Source organism: Lolium rigidum, chromosome 6 (assembly GCF_022539505.1).
Source record: "Lolium rigidum isolate FL_2022 chromosome 6, APGP_CSIRO_Lrig_0.1, whole genome shotgun sequence".
In the NCBI taxonomy this organism is placed as follows: Eukaryota; Viridiplantae; Streptophyta; class Magnoliopsida; order Poales; family Poaceae; genus Lolium; species Lolium rigidum.
The window spans coordinates 219,126,368-219,145,756 of NC_061513.1; the positions used below are offsets into that span (position 1 = coordinate 219,126,368).

Genomic DNA, 19,389 nt, shown 5'->3' on the forward strand with positions numbered 1-19,389 from the left:
TCAATGTTGCACTAGCCAACTTTACACGAGGGGTAGGGAACTTTACATTAGGGGTATGCAACTTTGCATGAGGGGTATGCAACTTTACAACATCGATACATACTATAGTTGTGCCATCGGGCGCCAAAATTGCCCTATTATGCATAAAACATGCTCTGTATCATTGTTGCACCGTTAGGCAACAAAGTTGCTCCGGCCGACACTAAAATTGTGTAGTCGGGCACTAAATTGCATTGCCATGCACAAAAAGTTGCTCTGTCGCGCATCAATGTTACGTCGGCGAGCACCAAAATTGTACCGTTAGACACTGAATTTGCTTGTGTCATTACTAAAGTATCGTGTCTCAATGCTTAAGACATTCCTTGATTATAGGCAACTTCGCAAAAATAATAGACAATTTAACCGAAGAGAATAGGCAAAATTAGCAACGACGGAAATATACATTGTTGTTGGGGCAACTTTTAGGCAAACAAACTAACATATTTGAGCAACTCTTTTTAAATGTAGTTGAGCAAGGCAACAAAATAAATAGATTAAACAACTAACATGTGCAGTTAAGCAACTAATATGTGCAATTAAGCAACTAATATGATAAATAAAAAATCATTACAATCCCGGCCATATCCCCTCTCTCGCAGAAACAAGCCTGGGTGCGGCTCATCCTGTCATCCATGGCGATCCCAACCATGCGCGGCTCAAGCTCGGAGCTCCCAGATCGATTTGGGCGGAGGAGACGGTTTGGGTGGCGGAGGAAACCCGCTAAGTTGCTCTGTCTGGCATCAAAGTTGCTCCGTCGAGTTTCGAAGTTACTTCGTTGGGCTGCAGAGTTGTTTCGTCGGTTCCAAAGTTGCTCCATTGGATTCCAAAATTGCTCTGCTAAGAAGCAATGTTGTTCCGTCGGATTTCAAAGTTGCTTTGTGGGATTTCAAAGTTGCTCTGCTGGACAATAAAGTTGCTCTGTTAGGTTTCGAAGTTTCTCTGCTAGGTAGCAAAGTTGCCCCGACGGGTTCCAAAGTTGCTCTATCGGATTTTAAAGTTGCTCTGCTGATCAGCAAAGTTGCTCCATCGAATTTCGAAGTTGCTCTGTTGGACAACAAAGTTGCTCCGTCGAGTTTGCAAGATGTTCCGTCGGGTTCGGAAGTTAACACGGGCTACCGTCTTTGGTATCTCTTTCTCGACTCTCTCCCACCGAAATCCTCTCTAAAAAATACATTATTGGGATTATAGGCAACTTCGCAATTCGCCGAGGGAATAGGGGTTTTCGCAGTAGCGTAAAAATACATTATTGGGATTATTTTTAAGCAACAAACTAACATAATTGAGCAACTCTTATTAAGTGACTAATTGAGTAAGGCAACTAATTAATAGAATTAAGCAATTAATATGTGCAATTAAGCAAAAAATATCTGCAATTAAGCAAAATACAACACGACCATATACTATTACGTACTTGTCATGAATTAACAGAGAATAATTAGCAATACACTACGGTTCAGAGAACAAGCAAAATTACAACACGACCAACCAAATGAATTAGTAAGACTGAGATGCAGAGCACGGAGCTAGATGCAGCGGATTAGACTCCCCGACCGCACACCACACTGCCTCCTGTATAAGAACCAGCAACCGCCGGCCTCGAGGTCGCACCTCGCCGTGGCTCTCGGAGAGGCTCGGCGGCGCATGTCGGGGCTGCCGGAAGCCGCGACACTGCTCGTCTGGGAAGCGTGCGGGCTGCTGGGAGGCGCGACAGCGCTCATCTCGGAGCTGCAACGAGAGGGGCGAGCCGCACCAGCGAGCAGTAAGGGACCTCGTTGTTGATCTGGATCGGGCGACGAAGGGGTCGCGGGCGGAGCGACGAGCAGCAGCTTCCTCATGGGATTCCGGTACCGCGGTGTGGTGGATCGCCGGACGTTGCTGTGGGTGGCGTAGGGCAGTGGCTCGGCGCGATTTGGGGAGAAAAAGCGGGTCGGGGACTCGGGGTGAGGTTGGAGACGAAGCGAGTAGGCGTGTGCGCCCGCAGCGTCCGTCTGGCACGCACCCGCCCGGAAGAATTTGGGTTGTAAGAATATATTCAGGTTCTGTCTCAGCACAACTCAAGCGCATAGCCAAATTTAACCTAATGACAAGGCGTATCAAAAGTGACGAGCCCGGTGGTACAGTGAGAAGGCGCCTTCAGTTGGCCAAAGGGCACAGCAGCCAAATCAATAACAGAAAACAAAATGAAAGCAAATCTTCAAACGTCTCCATCCTTATCGACAAATGCCAACTGCTATAATAGTACATGCCTCTCTCTCTCTCCCTCCCTTAAGTCACTCTAGCTATCTGACTATCCGATGGTCATGCCAAACCCGAATTTGTAATCCTTCTTCCAGTGATCAAGCTGCACAAGAATGTAGATTAAAATCAGCCATGTTATGTCTAGGTGACCCTCCTCAAAACTTGTGTATCAGGAAATACTAGTACTGAAAGTTGCATCTTATAACCCTAATACACTATATGCATATCGTCATAACAGGTCCTCATTCATATTGGAAGTGTCAAAAAGGGAAGACGGTATATCAATAACAGGTCCTTGTATGGAACAACATAAGAGACGATGTAAGCTGACCTCTGCTGAAAGAACCAAATTGAGGGGTCCGCCCAACCTCTCCTCCAAAAGAGCAGTAACTACGCCATTGGTATCGACCTTGCCCCTCAAACGACACTGCAATGTTGAGCAACAATGCATATTGGACTTAGCTTTTCAAATTTAACTCAAACATGAAGAAAACCAGAAAACAATTCAACAGAAAAATATTTTAAAAGAGAAGTTAGAATGTATATTTCGTTTGTTAACTGCAATGTTGAGCAACAATTTATGCAACGGCTGTACGTGGTTATTTTATTAATATTCTAAATGACATGCCGATGTGATGAACGCCTATCAAACATGAAAAACTCTAATGGTATACATGTCTCAGGAAATAATCATAACTAAACTTGCTGCTGCACCTTTTCTCATATGATTGTACATGAAAAAATCGAATACATGGGAAAAAAAGATGTCAAAACCAAACTGCATATGGCGTACCTGTCTCAGGTTATAATCATAACCGACACTTGCTGTTACATCTTTTGACAAATGATTGTACATGAAATCAGTAGCAAGGGAAACCTGCACAAAGAAAAGCTTATCGATTAAACAAGATAATGACAGAAAAAGGTATCAAAATGCTATTATGACAGAATTTTAACCTTTTCAGATACTTTCTGAACATAACTCAGTGAAACCACTCCAGTGCTTGCAATTTGTCCAGTTGCAACCTGAAGATAGTAGTGACGTGGCTCTATCAGACAGCAAATGCAAAAATAATATAGTCTTCAATTTGTTCTCTATCCAACCATCCACCATAAAATGCCAATAAAGCAATATCAATATCAGTTCTATAGTACATATTGTGACAATTTATTGAGTACAATGTTGGGTAACAATGTAACATGGCAGATCTCAGTCTGGTCAAAAGGATCAGCAGGACAATAATATCAGCAGGCAAACAACTGATCAATTTTTTAAACAATTTTATAAATGCAGTTTTAGCCTACTAATGGCATTGAAATAATAATAATAATAATAGATCTGGTTTGTAGATGAACAGTAATAATTTCCAAATGCCTAACTGGAGTATTTTATATGGGATTACAATTATGAACAGTTCAAAAGATAAAAAAACTGACCATATTCTTCGTATCATATCTAGCAACAAATCCAACTCCTGATTTCCTTTGTTGTCCAAGCCAAAAAGCTTCAGTTCCCAAGGAGAGATTCTTTGTGACACTCTGAAATGCACAAATAATTGTTCACTTATGATCTAAGTATCAAATGACAGAACAAAATAGCTCAGTTCTGTTTCTCTCTCTAAACTCTTCAGCTGTATGTTTAACTGAAGACAACATGAGCAAAACAGTCTTCGCTATATAAGTAGTCCATTGGTTACTGCCTAACTAAAGATTGGAATAATAGCTCCATAGTTACTGTACAGATTGCTTAGGTTGCATTTGGCTTTGCTACATGCTTGTTTCTTCTGTTTAATATGAATTCTGAGCTTCTTTTAACAGGCAGTTTTGAACAGACTAAAAAAGTAAGATCTTTATGGTCTATTGATTTATGCCACAAGTCCTCATTGTATACTGGTGCAAATGAATAGTGCAGGCATCTACTGCATCAACTCCCCGAAAGCATGACAGTATACTGGCGCAAATGAATAGTACTTGGCTACTTGCAGTCAAAATTGTTGCTTTTTATTTATCAGCATGACAGTTGTGCTACAGCATTGGGCATCAGTTGCATGCATATGAATGGTCAAAAGGATTATAGTTTTCCTTAATGAATAATTAAATTGCGCTAGACTTTAGCTGCACGCATCAATGCACAAAATTAACATAATACTTACTTCCATTAGAATTTCGTTTAAAAACATAAACATATTTCCAATTGCAGTCACAAAAGGTCAATACTAGTGCAGTGAAGCGCTTCCATTATTGAATGTGTGAACATGCAGATAAATTGGTGCATCATCTACAAAACATACCTGGATGTAGTTGGCTCCAAAGAATTCATTGTTCCCAAACTGAAGTTGGGATCTAAAATCTTTGCCCTGAAATTATTTACACATGAGGCAAATATAGTTAACAAATCATGCAGATCCTCAGACAGGTAAATAAAGATGACATCAGACAGGTAAACAATGACTTGCAAAATCAGGAAGTAATTGCTGAAAAGAGAGACTGACCTTATAATCAATACTACCCATGCCTTGGGAATAACCAGGCTCGCTTGTCACCTGCCAAAACAAAAAATATAGGTTAGCTCAGATATTCAAGGAGTTGTGGCATCCAGTGGAGTAAGCTCATATTAAACCAAATCAGTCACCTGGGCATTGTATTTTAGGATAATATCGTCCGTGAGATCATACTTGACACGGGCGTTCAACCTTCCTTCATGCGACATCCTGCCGATGAGCATCATCTAAGGAGAGAAACACAGTTAGATATGAAGAAAGATAAAAGGATACACAAAAGACAAGAATTTTATCCTGATAGAGTATTACCTTGGGATCAAAAAAGTTGGCACCAAACTCGTAGCTTGTGGTGGGGACCTTGATCACATCGTCGCCCCGTGAAGGGAGCTCCATGTTTCCCATGGTCGCACTGTTACAACCATGCAACAGAACAGAATTGTAAAAAAAAAAGTACATCCAGATTTGCTACCGATTTACAGGAGAATAAACGGCAGGCATCGGGCGGGCAGTGTACCTGTGGCTCAGAGCGAAGTACTCGCCGAGCATCTTGGTGAAGTCGAAGCGGAATCCCTCGAACACGTCGGGCTTTAGCGACACTGTGACAGACGACATGGAGATCGCGGCATTAGCAATCGATTCGATTCGACAGGGGGAGGGGGATGGGGAGGGGGGATTGGTCTTACTGTAGGCCTCGCGCGTGATCTCTTCGTAGGGGAGAGGCACGCCGAGGTTCATGTAGTCCACCTTCTCCTCCTCCGCCGCCGGCTTCTCACCCACCGGGGGCGCGAACGGCGGTGGGACCTCCGCGGCGTAGGTAGGAGGTGGCGCGTAGGCGGGAGTTGGAGCGGGAGGAGGAGGATCCTCGCGGCTGACGGAGGAGCCCATGGCGGAGGCGGAGTCGGCGGCGGCGAGAATTAATCGGTGCTGGGTCGATTTGGGGGTGGCTGGGTAGGTTTCGCGAGTATTGGCTGCGCCGTCGACTTTCAGGGGAGAGAAGAGGGAGGTGGGGTTTTAGCGAGGGTTTTCAGCTGCTGCGCGGTGGCTAGATTTGCCTGGAGATTCGTGTCACCGGGGCAGACTACCGCACGTTATGCTTTACCATCTTGTGCTTCAAGTATAAACAAACGTCGATGCACCAAATCCTCGGCTATTCTTGGAATTGGAAACGGACTGGATTACCGATGCTATTTCCTTTCTAACCGGGATATGTACTGTGGCATATAGAGACATTGTGGAATACCAATAAAGTTCGGACGTTGTATTATGCTGCAAAAATAAACATTATTGCTTTTTTTAGGAAAAGCCATGACGGCGGATTATATTAACCTGAAATCTTATGAGCGGGCGCGTGCCGGCCGGACGTTCCTGGCACACACAGGAGGTGACAGTTATTTACATCTAGCTGTCAAAGAAATGGTAGGCTAGCTCATCATTTAAAAAATACTGTAACTTTTAAACCGTGCGACGAAATTACAATTCGTTTTCACTACTAAAATCTCCATGACGAGAGTTTCGAAACTAGACCACATTTTCATATGTTTCGATGATTTTTTTTAACAAGTAACTTTGATGCGCGACAGAGCAACTTTGTTGTGCAGCAAAATAACTTTGGTGTGCGACAAAGCAACTTTGGTGTGCAACGAACATGTACACTTCTTGGTACACGAAGGCACAACTTTGATGCCCGACAACAATTTTGGTATCCATCGGAGCAATTTCAATGTTTGACGAAGCAACTTAAGTGCCCTGCAGAGTAACTTTGGTGCCCGACGACGCAGTTTTTGAACCATGCAGAGCAACTTTGACGCCCGACCGAGCAATTTTTAGTGCTTGCAGAGCAACTTTGGTACTCGACCGAGCAATTTTAGTGTCCTGCAGATCAACATTAGGAGTTGTTGCTGCAGCTATTGTGACCTACCATCGTTGTGAATCAAGTGTTTTCGTTGCACACCAAAGTTGCTTTGCCGCACACTAAAATTGTTTTTCTGCACAAAAAAGTTGCTCTATCGAGAATCAAAATTGCTTGTTAAAAAATTACGTCGAAACATATGAAAGTGGTCTAGTTTTGAAGCTCTCGTCGCTCAGATTCTAAAAGTGAAAACGGATTGTAATTTCGTCGCACGGTTTAAAAGTTACAGTTTTTTTAAAACGATAAAGTGATTTCAGCTAGCCTACCATTTCTTTGACAGCTGGACACATATTTCCGTTTGTGTGAGCACTTTTCATTTTGGAATGACCGCTCAGTACGACCAACTGGCATGCAGCCGCTCCCTAGACGCGTCCTTATATTAATTTGGGAAACACTGATACATCATTTGCAATACATTATAGATAAACTCAGGTGGATCATCCTTCCATATTTTGGGATTATCCACCGTCTCTCTAGCTAGGACTTGCAATTTGACTCCCTAGGACAATGTTTAAAAATCACATCATTAAACTCTCTACAAAGAAACAAGCAAACTTCGTAGATAGCAGCTGCAGGTCCCTATGTCTTGGCCTCCATTTTTCATCACATCAATAACTTCAACACAATCTGAATTTATAACCAGGCTCGAACAACCCATAGCTTCAACCACCATCAATCAATCTCTAAACGTCATAGCTTTAGCAGTAGTTGCGTCTTGGACAAAAGGAATGGTGCAATTTCCACCAGCAATAAAGAAACCATGATCATCCCTAAGAATCATCCTTGTTGCACCTGGACCTTTATCCGCATCAAAACTAGCATCAACATTAAGTTTAACATATCGGATGTCACGAACTGGTACGCAACCCAGGAGGCGGCGGAAAAGTCACAAACTCATCTAGGGTTTCGGTCCTCCTCGCCGGCGATACCGCCGGTCCGCCCCCCCCCCCTCCGGTGGCCTTGAGGCCTTGGAGATGTGGCGGACCACGGTTCCTCGCCGGCGGGGAGTTTTCGTTCTTAATTTAGTTTACTTTTTAGTCTCTTTTTTGGGATGGTGAGGCGGTGGCTACATCCTGAAATCAGAATAAGGTCCTCCCCGTCCTATCCTCGCTCCGGTGGTGCATCTAGCGCTGACGGAGGACGTGTGGAGTTGTGTGCCCGTCGGATCTCCTGGGATCCGGTCGGTTTTCGTGTTTGTTGGTGTTGTTTCATGTCAGTCTCTTCCGATCTAAGGTTGTCATCATTGGCGATGGTTGCTGCTCTGGTGCGCTGGTCTTTTGGGACCTTAGCACGACGACTTCCCGTCTGTCTACTACAACAAGCTCTACTACGACAAGCTTTGCCTGACTCCGGCGATGGAGGGGCGAGGACAGCGGCGCGCCTTCGGCTCGTGCTAGTGTTTGTAGTCGTCGCTAGGTGGTCTGAATACCAATTTGTAATTTTCTTTACTTTTTGGTTTATTTGTACTACTGTTGATGATTATTAATAGATAGGTGGATTTCTCGCAAAAAACATTAAGTTTAACATAATCCTCTTTAGGTTTAACTCAGTCATGTCGAATGATTCCATTATTTTCTTCTTTCTTGATCTAGTATAGTTCATCACAAGAGCCAAGATTGCATGTGCTCTTCTTTCTAGTTGTCTCACCATTTCGCCGTGGGCTGCTTGATGCCGCTCCCACCAGATGTATCAGATCGTAGTTGAAATGAGCTCAACCATTGTAACCTCTCGAAGCAGAAGAGCAACACCATGCTGCAACAAAAAGATGACCGACGGTCCATGAAGCTCCGTATTGCATGCGTCTAGGATTGTCTTCTCCATGCCAAGATGGAACCAAACTTCCTTGACTCTTGGACATTGAAACAAAGCGCATGCACAAGACTCTTGCAATCTAGTTTGCAAAGAGGGCACTGAGAGGACGTTAGTATGTGACGATTAGCTAGGATACCCATGCATGGGATAGCTCCCATTAGCGCACACCAACAGTTGATCTTGATCTTAGCAGGAACCCTCATCGACCACAATGTTTTCCACATAGGCAAAGTTCGTGAGGTCCCAAATAGATTAGATCTCGTGATCTTTCTTCCATGTTGGTGTTCCCACTTTATATAATATGCTGACTTCACAGTAAAAATACCATGCTTGTTGAAATGACAAGAAACAAAATCATCCATACAGCGGGGGCAGTCCCGTCGGATTGCTCCCCTCGGAGCACGGCGGATACAGAACCACCGGATTTGCCGACTGAACCAGAGCTGATGGTAGCATATATTAACGACGGTGGCAATTCTAGGTAGGCTGGTGGGAGGCAAGCAAGGGGGAGGTTGTTGCTGCCTTGGCGATTCGGAGTGGTGGAGGTGGATCGAGATAGATGAAGGGGTGGAAAATGGATGTGTGTTTGCCAAGAAGGCCCCGCAAACGAAATCCGATGTGAACTAGAGTGCCGAGCTTCGAACTCAATCCTTATGACTGATATGGGGTCGCCAACTATTATATTGAGCTCGTGGATAAAAGCTTTTTTTATTTTATGGATGGCACCTCTAGTGAGATCTAAGATGGTGTAAATTCGTACGGGTTTCCCGTCTAATGAAATTGGGGCCTTAACAGAGTTTTTGTTTTGAACGGGTAGGGGCACGAAGGCCCTAGAAGCTTCATTAATCCAGCGGTGGGTACAAATTTACAACAAAGTCCCTAAGAGACAGGGGGATATAAATAAGGCTAGTACTTTACAAGAAAGATACTAGGAAAAAAAGTAGAAACACAATCAGCTCCTTTGTCTTCTCCACCACATCTGCGAGACCTCGAGGCTCGGGTGCCTGCGGTGCCTCAGGGGAACAAGTCACTTGGTGACACGCTAGCCGTGGATCCCTTGCTAAGGTTGGGAAAGATCCTCCGCATCGGCACAACGTACTGGAGGAAGAAAAAGCTCGGGCCACCATCGTACCCGAGATCGGAGTGGCTCCATCTGTCGTAGATAGAGATGATGCGCGCCATAGCAGAGCAGCAAAGCAACAAAGCTTGACCATGGCTTATTAGCGGAGATGCCTGGCTCAAACTCCTCCACATGCTCCATCTCCTACCACCGGAGATTAGCAGCGAAGAACACCCAAACCAGGAACAACCAAATCTGACCCAAAAGATTCGGCCCTCTACTCCAAGACTACGCATCGGGAAGAAAACCTAGACTACAACCTTCTCTACAGAGACCGGCACGTACCCTCCACCATCTTCGACCGGTAGCGCCGGCGGGAGCGGCTTTGGTTTAGCCCGGTGCGCGCGAGGCGAGTCTCGAAGTCTTGTACCTACCAACATGAAAGGGCGGAGTGGGAAGGGGGTTGTTGGTTGCCCTTAAGGTCTTGTTTGGTACTAGAGTTTTTGTGGGGATATTGGGTGATCCCCTGCCGTCATCCAATCCCCACAAAACATCATCCCCAATTCACTAGGGCCTTGTTCTGTTACATCTAATCTGAGGGGGATTGAGGTATTGAGGTTGTTTAAATCCCTGACAAGTAAAAATACCCTCAAACCACTCCAAGCCACTACCTAGTGGGTATTGGGTTTCAGAAAAATACAATAAGATTTATGTAAAGTGAGGATAAGCGAAAATTAAACTTGCTCGATACTCTAGTATAAAACATGTTTTTAAAAATATAGGTGGGGATTTGAAATTTGGTGGAAATTACTCCCATAAAAACTCTACCAAACAAAATTTAACTGAGTTTGAGTCGTGAGCTTATCCCATTCGGCACATGTCGGCATGTATCCAACCGAGAGCACCACGCTGCCGTGCGCACGTACGTGTCCGCTCCGCTCACACGCGTCGGGCTCTGCGGCGCTCGCGGGTCACCGGCCGCCACCGCTCTCACGCCCGCGCCCTTCCAGATATCTCTCGCCAGTCGCCGCTCGCCACCGTATTAAGCTCTGTCCTCGGGTGCTTCTCTCTCGCACTGTCGCACAGACAAACAGCGAGCCTCTGACCGAACGTAGCATCGATCTTCTTCTCACTGCCACGCACCACCACCAGCACTACAACACCATCAAGATCACCTAGCCAGGCAGCCATGGCGTCCGAGCAGAGTCGCCGCGAGGAGCGCGCGCAGTCCGCGGCGCAGAAGGCAGCCGATGAGCTCGCCGCCGCCAGGCGGGACATGCACGAGCCCAGCAGCCCTGGACGGCGGACCGGCATCTTCGGCAGCGTGCAGGAGAGCGCGCGCTCCCTGCTGGGCGCCGTCCGCGACACCTTCTCCGGCAGCGCCCGGGACACACCCACGGCCTACGACAGCCACTCAGCCGGCGCAACGGACACCGCTGGGGAGAAACTCGGAGAGTACGGCGGCTACGCTTCCCAGAAGGCCGAGGAAGGGAAGGAGAGCGCGAGCGATATGACGGAGGCCGCCAAGAGGAAGGCCGCGGAGACCAAGGACGCGGCGGCTGAGAAGGCGAAGGAGACCAAGGATGCGGCGGCCGAGAGGGCGAAGGAGATGGCGGACGCCGCAGCGCAGACCAAGGACGCGGCGGTGGACAAGACAAAGGAGACGGCGGAGGCCGCCGCTAGGAAGACCATGGAGACGAAGGATGCGGCGGCGGAGAAGACGAAGGAGACGGCGGAGGCCGTCGCGGAGAAGGCGAAGGAAACGAAGGACACAGCGGCTGACAAGGCGAGTGGCGCTGCGGAGATGGTGACTGACAAGGCGATGGGCGCGAAGGACGCGGCGTGGGAGACGGCAGAGCAAGCCAAGGAGTACATGGTGGACAAGAAGGAGAACGCCCGGCAAGCGCTCGCCGGCGACGCCAAGGAAAGGAAGGGCGAGACGAACGAGTCAGCGTGGCAGCAGGGCCAGGAGGTGCGGCGTCGTGCGGCGGAGAAGGCCCAGGAGGAGCAGCGGCGCACGCACCAGCCGTCGGAAGAGGAGAGGTAATTGAGTCGGCAGGGCATCGTGGTTCAAGATGCGAAGCCTTCAACAAAATAAGCTGAATTAACGTAGTATGATTCCATTGAATTTGTAGGTCGAAGTCGGCAACAGGGAACATCTTCGGGGCGGCGCAGGGGTTGACGCAGGCGTTTAAGGAGAAGATGACGATGCCGACGGACGTGATCGAGCAGAAGCTGGCCGAGGCGCGCGGCGGCGGCGGTGGCACGAAGGGAATGCCGACGGCCGCGGGGAAGGGTGATGCACACGACGAGGACGACGTGATGACGCGCGTGAAGGCGGCGGACCAGATGACCGGGACGGGGTTCAACGACGTGGGGAAGATGGGCGAGGAGGGCACGGGCATGGGCTTGAAGGCGGCGCTGAGAGCCGACGACGAGGAGGAGGACGTGATGCTGCGCGTGAAGGCGGCGGATCAGATGACAGGGCAGATGTTCAACGACGTCGGCTTGATGGGCGAGGAGGGCACCGGGTGGGCGCCGGCGAGGCGCGCCGCGCGGAAGGACGCCTGAGAGGGAGAAGAAGTGAGCGTCTCGTGCCATACTTTGTGTGCCGTGTCGCGCGTCATTCCATCTGTTAGCTGAGAACGTGCGTGCGTCCTGTAAATTTCCCAGTACTTCTGTTACGAAGGAATAAATTATGCTGGGCAACTTCGTTCGACATACTGCTGTGGCCACTCGATAACGCGTCTGCCCTTCAAATTATACGTCCGAAATATGAGCAGAAATTTGGGAAGCACGTTGACACTATTGTATAACTAGCTTTTGTCCAAATTCGTTTTTTTAAATTTAACCGACTTTATAGAAAAATAACAGCATACATGACATTAAGTTTATACTACATTCCAAGACGAATCCAGTGACGCATGAGAGTAGCTCTTTATTTCAAACATTTGAACATCATAGTTTCTAAAGAAATCTGAAAAAATAGAAGTGCATATTTATGAACGATGTTGATGCTATTTTTCCTCTATAAACTTACATGTGCACTTACATTTGAACATCATAGTTCTAAAAAAATCTGGAAAAATAGAAGTGCATATTTATGAACGAAACGATGTTGCTGCTGTTAGGGCAATATGCTTGTTGTATTACCAGGGGGCAAAGACAATATATAGTACATGTATAGGTGCACATATGCAGAAAGCCCCCTAACACATGGGGAAACTACAATATACAGATATATATATCTAACACCCCCTCAAACTCATGGTGGATCCACAACAGTGAGTTTGGAGAGTAAAAAATCATGCTGCGCTCGAGTCTGTGCCTTCGTAAAGAAATCCGCCAACTGCAAATCTGAAGGCACATAATGAACCGCAACAACATCATCCTGCACCTGAGCACATGTGTAAAAAACATCAACACCAATATGCTTGGTCAGCTCATGCTTGACCGGATCACATGCAATACTGATAGCACCTGTACTGTCAGACCAAAGTGGAGTTGAGTGTCGTAACAGAGACCCCAAAATCTGCAAGCAACCACCGTAACTAGGTCACCTCAGCAATCAACAAAGCCATAGCTCGTAACTCAGCCTCAACACTCGAACGAGAAACTGCGACCTGTTTCTTCGTCTTTCAAGCAACAAGAGAACCACCAAGAAACACACAGTAAGCAGAAAGTGAACGACGATCCGTAGGATCACTCGCACACGTAGCATGCGAGTAGCACTGGAGCTGGAGAGAGCTGGAACGAGGAAATAAAAGGCGACGAGTGATCGTGCCACGAAGGTAACGAAGAACACGGAGGAGATGCCTATAGTGAACAGTGGTAGGAGCCGAGACAAACTGACTCAGAATATGAACAAGATAAGAAATATCAGGACGAGTGACAACAAGATAAACAAGACTCCCAACAAGATGGCGATAACGGGTGGGATCAGGAAGAGAATCACCATCAATAGGACGAAGCTTAACATTAAGCTCCATAGGAGTATCAACCGTGCGCTCATCCCCAAGAGCAGCACGAGCAAGAAGATCATGAATGTACTTTTCCTGAAAGATAGAAAAGCCATCAGAAGTGGAGGAAACCTCAATGCCAAGAAAATGGCGAAGAGGACCAAGATCAGTCATAAGAAACTGATCGCGAAGACGAGCCTTGACGAAGGCAATATACTCAGGATCATCACCAGTAATGATCATATCATCAACATAGAGAAGAAGAAGAGTACGTCCACGAGGAGAAGTGTGAACAAAAAGTGCTGGATCATGAAGACTAGGAGAGAAACCAGTAGCAGTCACCATAGAGGCGAAGCGCTCAAACCAGACACGAGGGCCCTGTTTGAGACCATAGAGAGAACGTCGAAGACGACAAACAATCCCATCGGGAACAGAATACCCAGGAGGAGGCTGCATGTAAACCTCCTCACTCAACTCGCCATTAAGAAAAGCATTCTGAACATCAAGCTGGGAGACAGACCAGCGGCGAACAGAAGCAACAACAAGAAGGGTACGCACAGTAGTCATATGAGCCACAGGGGCAAAAGTATCATCATAGTCACGGCCGTGCTCCTGCTGAAAACCACGAGCCACAAGACGCGATTTATAGCGCTCAAGAGATCCATCAGAGCGAGTCTTAATTTTATAGACCCACTTACACGTGATGGGACGAACACCGAAAGGGGAGAAACAAGATCCCAAGTGCCAGTGCGCTCAAGCGCAGCGATCTCCTCAGCCATGACAAGCTGCCATTCAGGATGACGCTCGACATCCCGATAAGAAGTCGGCTCGGAAACGACAGAGAGACCATACTGACTAGGAGAGTAACGAACTGGAGCACGACGCTGACGAACGGGCCGTGAAGGAGGAAGCTCATCTGCAGAAGACAAGTCATCAGAAGAAGAGGAAGAAGGGACAACATCGGAAGGATCCGAAGCCGGAGAACGAGGAGTACTAGGTGGACTAGACGAACGAGAGGATGGCGCCGAAGGGGGCGCATCAGAAGTAGGAGGGGGGAGGAGGGACAACAGGGGGTGCATCCGAAAAAAGAAGAAAAGAGATATCATCCACCGGGTAAGTACCCGAGGTGGGGCGAGGATAAAAGGGACGCGTCTCATCAAACGTGACATCACGAGAGATGCGCATCCGCCGACCAACAGGGTCCCAACAACGATAGCCCTTATGCTCATCACTGTATCCGAGAAAAAGACACTCAACAGACTGAGCGGTCAGTTTGGTGCGTTCGCGAGGAGGGAGAAGAACATAGCAAACGCAACCAAATAAGCGAACAGTCGAGTAATCTGGAGAGCTACCAGAAAGACGCTCAAGAGGAATGCCATCTTGAAGGGCAACAGAAGGCTGAATGTTAATGAGGTAAGTCAACGTAGCGACAGCCTCAGCCCAGAAATGCGGCGGAAGAGAGGAAGCAATCATCATAGCACGGGTAGTCTCAAGAATATGACGATGCTTACGCTCGGCGACACCATTTTGAGCATGGGCGCCGGACACGAGAACTGGGCAAGAGTGCCCTGCTCAGCAAGAACACCACGCAGGTGCTGGGAGATATACTCTCCGGCAGAATCAGCAGGAAACACACGAATAGGCGTGGAATACTGAGTACGAACCATGGCTACAAAACGCTGATAAATAGAAAGCACCTCACTGCGAGAGTGCATAAGAAACCCCGCGAAAAATCATCAATAAACAAAATATAGTATCGATGACCCCCTTTCGAAGGAAAGGGAGCCGGACCCCAAACATCCGTATGAACTAAATTAAAAGGTCGCTGAGATACAGACGCACTAGTAGGATAGGGAAGCTGAATCTATTTGCCTAACCTACAAACCTGACACGAATGCAAAGACACATCTCCTGAGACAGATCCCAGAAGACCACTACGAACTAATGACGATAAACGGGAGCCACAGAGGTGACCCAGCCGATGATGCCATTGCTGAAAAGATCCAGTGACAGACGCATCAACCGCAGGAGAACTGGCAGATGAAGTGTCAGCAGAAGGAACGCGAAGCCAGTCTAACTCCCAGAGCCCCGGGGACTCAAGGCTGCGAGGGCCAGCTCCAACCAGGTCCTGTGTGCGGCGATCCTGAACAGCACAAGAATCAGCGTCAAGAATGATGCGACAACCAGAATCAGTCAGCTGACTAGCAGAAAACAGGTTCATCTTAAGACAAGGAACATGAGAAACATCAGGAACAAAGAAAGAGGAAGTAGAAAGGGTGCCTCGACTGGAAACAGGAAGAGAGGTACCATCAGCCGTGATAACACGAACAGGAGAAACAAGAGAGCGAAGAGCAGAAAGAATAGAAGACGCAGGGGTCATATGAAAAGAAGCTCCAGAATCCAGATACCACGGGGATGACATACCTGACTGTGTGGAAGGTGGTGGTCGCGCGGTGCCAGAAGAGCCAGGCACAGAACTAGCGATACCCGTCGAGGAAGAGCCCGTACCAGCGAGCGGACCACGAAGACCACGAATAATGTCCCGATCGGATAGCGCAACAGCAGAAGATCCTGAAGAACCGGTCCGACGACGAGTATGCTTGCGGCGAACGTAAGCTGGGATCCCTCTGCCAGCAAGTAGAGATAGTGTGGCCAGTCCTGCCACAGTAGGTGCAAGGAAGTGATGTCGAACCACGAGGCTGCTGGGGCTGACGCTGACCCTGGAATGGAGGAGTAGGGAATATCGGTTGTGCCGGAGACCGCAACGAAGCCGGCGGCATAGGAGGTCCACGAGCAGACGGCACAGGAGGGCCACGAACAGCAAGAACAGAGGGAACCTCAAGAAGACCAGCACCACGAAGACGAGTCTCCTCAGCACGAAGCTCAGCAAGTACCTTAGAGAGCGGAACACGACCATGGGCAAGTAGCTGGGCACGGCGCGGCTCAAACTCCTTGCGGAGCCGCGACAAGAACTCAAAAACGCGCTGAAACTCCAAATCCGCGCGCACAGTCAGACAGCAGGGACAGGTGGCACACACAGCTGTACGGAGAGAATCAAGCTGACGCCGAATAGCAGCACTCTGAGTGTAGAACTCATCAATAGTAGAATCACTCTGCTGAAGGGCATGCTCCTGGCGGACCACAGACAGGTAAAGAGCATCCCCAGACGGCTGATAGCGCTGACGAAGAAAAGCCCACTGAGCAGCAGCGGTGAGAAGACCCATAAACTCAGCAGCATACTGAGGCACAACACTGGAGGTGAGAACAACAGCAGCACGAGCATCCTCATCTATCCACTAAGTGTACTCAGTCAGATCCAGCCGGTAAGTCGCAACGACAGCAGAGTTGTCCTGGACCTTCCGGTCATAATCAGCCAGAGCAGTGTCATCAGCACTCTTGGCTGCATCCTTATCCGCCTGAGTAGCATCAGGGGCAAGGGCAATAGGTGGCGGTGCAACAGGCACCGTAGGAGCAACAGGGCGCGACGGACAGGAGACCTCGCCAGAAAGCACACCCCAAAGACGTAGACCGCGCATGTGGACGCGCATAAAGGCAGCGAAATCAGGGTAATTCGCGCCATCAAAGATCACCGGCCAGCGAGGGATCGCAACATAGCCCGAGGAAGACATAGCTCTTTTTTTTCGTTTTTTTAGACGAGACGAAACCGACCAGATTAGATCGGGCCGATTCTCCCGATCGAGAAAGACGACGCGACGAGGCTGGCGGGAGGAGGCCGGGGGCAGGACGAGCGGCCGGGAGGGCGACCGACGGCGGGCCGGCGGCGGACTGGCGGCGGCCGATAGCAGAGGAGGCCGCAGCGACCAGTAGGCAGCGGGACGAGCGGGACGGGGCCGGGGAGAGGCGATCTGGCCAGGGAAGAGGAGAGGGCCGGGGGAAGAGGACCGGAGGCGGCCGGGGAGCAGCCGGCGATGGCCGGAGGTACGGCGAGACGGCCGGAACAAGCTTCAAGGACGGTCGTACGGACTAGAGGAGGAGGATGACCAATTTTAGCTCTGATACCATATTAGGGCAATATGCTTGTTGTATTACCAGGGGGCCAAAGGCCACAATATATAGTACACTAGTACAAATGCCCGTGCGTTGCCACGGGAAAACAAGATATGAAGAGAGGTGATTTCATTTTGATGCTCGCCACAAGCACCATGATTTGTAGTTTGGACCCAACGTTATACGCCGACATTTTTATCTCACCTCCTAACCCTTGACCAATAGCATGTGTTTTTTTGTCTCTTTTACTATCAGTTCTATAGTGTACAATCTAGCGATTTCCCACCACGTTAACCATCTTTGGTTAAGATAATAGATAATTGCAAATGTGTTGTACATGGTTATAAATGCTCTGATGGTTCTACACCAATCATGTCAAATATGTAATCTTAGAATTATTGTACATATCAAACGTAATTGTCAAGTTTTAAGCACACGCATAATATTATGTGTAAGTCAAGACCTAGTCACTAAACATATACTTCGAGAAATAAAACAAGGTTTAGTATGTGCGACGTGTTTGAATTGAACTAAACATCTTCTGTTTCAAGCATATTTGATCTCAGCAAAATTTAAATACACTTACTATATAAAAAAATCCTCACAAAAGTAAGAGAAAACCTCGCCATTTTCCTTGCAATCCTCTTTGCATCATTGGATATCTGAAGCATAAAGTCATCATGCAAAAAATTAACATAAGAAAAGCACTAAATAAAATATATCATCCTAAATTGCCAAAACATATCTTAAGGTTTTTTTTCTAGGAAAGCCATCACGCGAGGTCTACATTGCACTGTAACTACCAAGTTAATACATTGCATGCTAAAACTATTTTGCAAGAAGAGCTCACAACAGAGGCATCTGTCTGAATGTTGCTGTTCAATATTGTTAGCTAAGACCTAACTCTAAATGTTTAACTCCCTATGGATGTTGTTCCTAATGAAAGAAGAAATAGTCTTTGAATTTTAGGTCTAAATTCAGCGGCCATCCTATATTATCTATTAATACATATTTCATTATCGTTTAATACATATATCATGTAATATTTTCTCTACACAATTCCAAGCATTCCATTGTACTCAACTAAGAAGACCAATGTATAGTACAAAGTCGATCTAACTGGTACATTCACAAATATTCATGCATTACAAGCAATCTTCGTTTCACTTGACTCTTTCCACTTCAGTACTACACACATATAGCTAAGCACAGTACAACATCATAAAAGATGATCCAATAATTGTACTAATTGTCACCTCCTAGCTAGAACCTTAGTCGTAATCTTTGCAAGCTATCTTCTTCAATCAAGAAGTGTCTTGGTCATGTACATTGGCTTTTTCTAATCTTCTACCAAACTTTATGCATCAGTAAACATTCACCAGCGATAAGAGGATCAGCTACATCTTTGACGCAAATCCGTTTTTTCACGAAAAGGATTCAAACATTCATGTATGCACTTGTAGTCGAGTGAATGTATCCTGGAATATTAATATACCCCCTCCTTTCTAGATATAAGGTGTATAGTTTTTTGATGCAAATATGGATCCATAGAATCTAATACAGCCTCATCTCAAACATACAGTTCACTCATCAATCAAGATTAATGTTTTTTCGAGAAAACGCAAAAAGCCTTTGCGTTTCATTTCATTGGATAGGGAGAAGGTTTGCGGTTACATGCCCCAAAAGAGGCGATACAACACGGAAGGAACAAAGAAAGGAAGAAAACTAGTGTACATCCCAGGTCTGAGGAAGGATCAGGCGTAGCCCCTGCGCTCCAGCCCTTGCCCACAAAGCGGCCTCCTCCTTGATGTTGTTGACGACGGTGCTAATGGAGGGTTGAGCTCCATTGAACACGCAATCGTT

The 19,389-nt window shown here is 47.3% G+C and overlaps 2 protein-coding genes across 2 annotated transcripts; one reads left to right on the top strand and one right to left on the bottom strand.

Moving 5' to 3' along the window:
* Window positions 1–2,154: 2,154 nt before the first annotated feature.
* On the bottom strand, window positions 2,155–5,571 carry LOC124667033 (mitochondrial import receptor subunit TOM40-1-like). The gene is made up of 11 exons (XM_047204366.1): window positions 5,462–5,571; window positions 5,293–5,374; window positions 5,088–5,187; window positions 4,910–5,005; window positions 4,770–4,820; window positions 4,569–4,634; window positions 3,715–3,816; window positions 3,235–3,303; window positions 3,071–3,154; window positions 2,609–2,704; window positions 2,155–2,380 (listed from the first exon to the last, which is right to left on the bottom strand). The coding sequence occupies exons 1-11, from the start codon at window positions 5,511–5,513 to the stop codon at window positions 2,327–2,329; spliced, it is 852 nt and encodes a 283-aa protein (XP_047060322.1). The 5' UTR covers window positions 5,514–5,571; the 3' UTR covers window positions 2,155–2,326.
* Window positions 5,572–10,748: 5,177 nt separating this feature from the next.
* On the top strand, window positions 10,749–12,130 carry LOC124659823 (embryonic protein DC-8-like). The gene is made up of 2 exons (XM_047197630.1): window positions 10,749–11,602; window positions 11,695–12,130. The coding sequence occupies exons 1-2, from the start codon at window positions 10,749–10,751 to the stop codon at window positions 12,128–12,130; spliced, it is 1,290 nt and encodes a 429-aa protein (XP_047053586.1).
* The last annotated feature ends 7,259 nt before the right edge of the window (window positions 12,131–19,389 follow it).